Source organism: Cornus florida, unplaced genomic scaffold (genome assembly GCF_030987335.1).
Source record: "Cornus florida cultivar Cherokee Brave unplaced genomic scaffold, ASM3098733v1 CherokeeBrave_3.0.0_Hap2_Chr10, whole genome shotgun sequence".
NCBI lineage: Eukaryota > Viridiplantae > Streptophyta > Magnoliopsida > Cornales > Cornaceae > Cornus > Cornus florida.
The window spans coordinates 84132430-84136418 of record NW_026775580.1 but is presented as its reverse complement, the minus strand read 5'-3'; the positions used below and the strand labels follow the sequence as shown (position 1 = coordinate 84136418).

The following is a 3989-nucleotide window of genomic DNA, read 5'->3' as shown; positions in this document are numbered from 1 at the left end:
TTAATGTAAGATGTACCAATTACCAAATACATCCATAAATTCTAGTTTTTATAATGTTTGATGAAGCCTAACTCTTTCATCTTCTACCAAACTAACTGGTTGAACATATATTAATTACTAAAATATATGAATAACAGCAGAGAAAGAAGTAAAAAAATTAGAAGCAAAAGGTGTATAGTTTCCAAGTTATGCACTGAATCCAATGGCACATTTTAAAAACCATTTCTACTTTGATCCACATAATCTTGTCTCTTGGGTTCACCAAACTACTATATCATCTTTCTCTGCCAAAACTTAGAGCCCAAGCAGCACATAGTAGAGTATTGTGATGGGCAAGGCAATCAGCATTCCAAATATAACCCTGCAAAATTTGAAAATCTCCAAATCAATTTAATCATTTTTCACTATCAATTGAATCATATATAAATGTTAATTCATGTGTTAAAAAACAGTAATTAATTATGAGAAAAGAAATTTACGCGGTGCTAAGTATGTCTGGATGGACATTGTACTCTTTTGCAAACACAAAGGGAACAATCCCTTGGGGAAGAGCTGCCTGCAAGCAAAAAATTGAAAATTTTAATCCGAAGTTCAGTTTATTAGAGATTTGAGATTATTCTATTGAAGAGAGAGTTGGAGAACCTGAACAATCGCGACATGTAAAAGAACACCGCGCAGACCTATAGCAATGGAGGTTGCTGCAATCACTGCTGGACCAGTCAAGAACCTAACTGCCATTGCAAATGTCGCGACAGACTTTCCACAGGCTATGAGCTTTGGTTGCAAAGCCATGAATAGACCTGTTGACCCCAGAAATTATTTTAAAAGAATTTCAAATTCGTTATTTAGTGTTTCATGATGTGAATTTCAGAAACTTGAATTATTAGTTGAGTATGTACCTAGACTGAACATGGCCATTCCAAGTCCTGCGTCGGATAAGATTGATATCGAGCCATGTACAATGGATGGCATTTGGATGTTCCATCTGCAAATTAATAACAATTTAAGTTGGATTTAGCAATTGTTCTCATGAAACAGAGCACATGGTCATTTTGTCTTGTTATGTAATTAGAGAAGAGAATGGTTTTAAGAAATAATGGAAAAGAGTGTTTAGTCAGTAGTTAACACTAGAATTAAAGAAGAAGAAAAAAGGAATCTATGCAAAGAAAGAAATTCATTTTAGAATTAGTGAAACATAAATTCATTTCTAATCTAGATTATATCTTTAAATTACTTGTCATGTTCATCAGAATGGTGTCATTCTACATTTGTGCACTTGACTGTGAGTTTATACTACATTAAAACAAGATTGGTTTAGTGGATTAAATTTGATGCCTTAGTGAGAATAGCAGATTCTTGTGTGTGCATGGATAAGTGGCATTAAATTGTGTCAAGAACAAAGCCAAAAAAGAGAGTGGATGTGGTTTGACAGAGTGACAAAATTGTTGAAAACAATGCAAGTTACTAGCAGAGTTGTTTCAAACACTTCCAACAACCACTTAAGCAGATTTGTCTCTATCCCCATTTGTATTGTAAACAGAAGTTCAATTACTTTTTTCCATAAATGAAATGGTTGTTTCAAAATGGATATGCATGAAACAGAGTAAAAATTGTAAATGGTTTAAGCTAGTGAGTGTACCTGAATGATACAAGAGACCAAATGAGTCCCAGAAGGCTTGAGTATGTGTTGGGATTTCTAATGAGCTTCCTCCAAACCATGATAAGAATGAGCCTTGTCATGACACTAGCAGGTGGCATCTGTTGCTTCTTGTCTGCATCTCCTTCTTCCATGTCCACCTTCTTCTGGTTTGCAAAGGGGGAACCACTTGCCGGAAATTTCGAACCATCCTCTATCTCAATCTCCCTATCTCCATTGATTTTCCCAGCACCAATTCCATTTTCCATCAAATCATGCATGCCTATACATCAAGAATCAATAAATCCAATATATATATATATATAAAGAAAAAGACTAATTTCGTTTGTAATGATCAAGAAAAGATCAGATTGAAAAGGAAAAAAAAGGCACTCTTTTGTCAGCCTAAAAAGCCTGTTTTTATGAAATCATGACTAAGAGACAACACTATAAGGAAAAATGGAAAAGGGTTGTTTGGATATGTACCCTTTGATGCAGCAATGTCTTGTTGAAGAACAGTACCCTTAGAAGAAGAATCAATGACCCCAAACTCAGTAGAAGCAGCTCTATTAACTGCATGTCTAAGATTCCCCTCAGAAACAGGAGAAGCACTTGAGCTCCAAACAAACATGTGAAGCTCCTTGTTAGGCACTGCACCGCCACTTCCACCTTCCTTCTTCCTAACCCCACTATTACCGGCCGGCCCCGAAAACATCGGATTCGGAGGCGGGTAGGAGGAAACCAAACCGCCATTGAATAGCTCCCCACTCATACTCCTCCCTCCTTGCCTCTTCTTCCCAATCTTCAACATCTCCTCCTCGAAATTCGACGTCCTCGGCGTCGCCCCTTTCGATGACTGCAAAGAAAAAACATCCCCACCTCCAACTCCCCCTCCTCCAAAACTACTTGTGTACCCGTGTTTCGGACTTGCAGCCTTGCTCGCAAACATGGCATAAAAATCAGTCTGGTTGAAGCTGGAAGCCCTCGGGGTCGGCTCCCGGGAAGACTGCACGGAGTAGATCTCCACTCCGGTGAGATTCGACGCCCGGGGAGTCATTGAAGTTATATGAGACTTGTTATAAGACGAAATCATAGAAGAGGAGCTAGATCTCCTGACCACCACATGCAACTTCCCATCCTCGCCTATCTCGGCGTCGGCCTGAAGAGGCTCCCGGCCGTTCAACGACACGACGTCGGACTCAACCCGGAAAGAAGTGATGGACCCTGCAGTCTCCGGGAACTGCTCATTAATAAGAAGCTTTGCTCCTCTATACTCGAACATGAAAAGCATTAGCGTATACCATATGACGCTTTGTAGGACCACTATTTGGACCATTAGAGACCCTGAGAAGTCTCCGTACATGGCCTTCAACAGAGGGATGCCCATGACAAGAGTGTTGGGGAGAGTAGAGAGAGAGAAGAGAGTGATCATCCACTCCAAGTTTCCTTTTTTGCTGAAGGCTTGCCAGAGAAAGAGAGCCACGAGAATGACTACCTTTTGGAGAGAGTCCGCCGCGATGAAATGGTAGTTCATGGCGTAAGGGTTGTTGGTGGAGATGAAATGGAAAGAGAGGAGTGGGACCGCGAAGACGGCGACGAAACGGTTGATGCCGGAGCACTGGTCCGGTGTGAAGATCTTCCACCACCGGACTGAGCCGTAGGCCAATCCCATGGCAACATATAGTGGCACAAGTGCCGCAAGAACATCATAGATGTCCTTTCCTGTAATCATGTTGAACGGAGGGAGAGAGAGGGGTAGGTAGTACTTTGGTAAAATGTCTTGTGTGTCTTGTGGGATTTGTGATTGGAATGCAAGAAAATGAAGGAGTAAATAATGAGAATACGTAAATGAAATGTGCATATATATAAAGAAATGCAGGAAAAGGGTAAAACAACAAATTGAAGTAGAGTAACCGAAGAATGGTACGTATATTTTGTCTTCTCATGTGCACTGAGGTCTAATAAGTCAAATACGGCTATAAATGCACCAATCTTTCACACTTCGATTTGGCTCAAGTTTTTTGTTTAATAAATGAATCAATTTCAAATCATCCATCTCCTGCGTAGCTAATTAAAGTCTCATAATCCATTTTGCAAATTAGTAATCCTAAAATATTAAAATATCTCTTCCTCATTCAAATAATATAAAGCGAAAATCGATAAGGATCAAGCAACATCAACACAGAAATACAAACCAAGCAACCATTGCGAGTAGTCGGCGGTGATGACGATTAAAACACGGACAACACTACTTGTAGCATATTTTCAAATTTGTTATTGACTATTTCTTCATTTTTCTCTTTGTTTTTGAAAATGTTCTGTCATCAATCTTTTTTCTTTTTTATTTGTTGAA

The 3989-nt window shown here is 39.3% G+C and overlaps 1 protein-coding gene across 3 annotated transcripts; it reads right to left on the bottom strand.

The window, feature by feature from the left end:
- On the bottom strand, positions 1 to 3368 carry LOC132278943 (auxin efflux carrier component 2). Of its 3 annotated transcripts, none has more exons than XM_059780848.1 (6): positions 2123 to 3368; positions 1640 to 1919; positions 900 to 985; positions 643 to 800; positions 480 to 556; positions 1 to 361 (listed from the first exon to the last, which is right to left on the bottom strand). In XM_059780848.1, the coding sequence occupies exons 1-6, from the start codon at positions 3366 to 3368 to the stop codon at positions 295 to 297; spliced, it is 1914 nt and encodes a 637-aa protein (XP_059636831.1). In that variant the 3' UTR covers positions 1 to 294. The 3 variants fall into 3 exon arrangements, with proteins under 3 accessions (XP_059636831.1, XP_059636832.1, XP_059636833.1); XM_059780849.1 differs by having other exon boundaries at positions 1640 to 1925; positions 2150 to 3368; XM_059780850.1 differs by having other exon boundaries at positions 2159 to 3368.
- Positions 3369 to 3989: the final 621 nt, after the last annotated feature.

Coding starts and splice junctions, on each gene's coding strand:
- LOC132278943 (XM_059780848.1), bottom strand. CDS start 3,368: ATGATTACAGGAAAGGACATCTATGATGTTCTTGCGGCACTTGTGCCA. Junction 986..1,639: donor TGGTCTCTTGTATCATTCAG/GTACACTCACTA, acceptor ATTAATTTGCAG/ATGGAACATCCAAATGCCAT. Junction 557..642: donor TACATGTCGCGATTGTTCAG/GTTCTCCAACTC, acceptor TTTTGCTTGCAG/GCAGCTCTTCCCCAAGGGAT.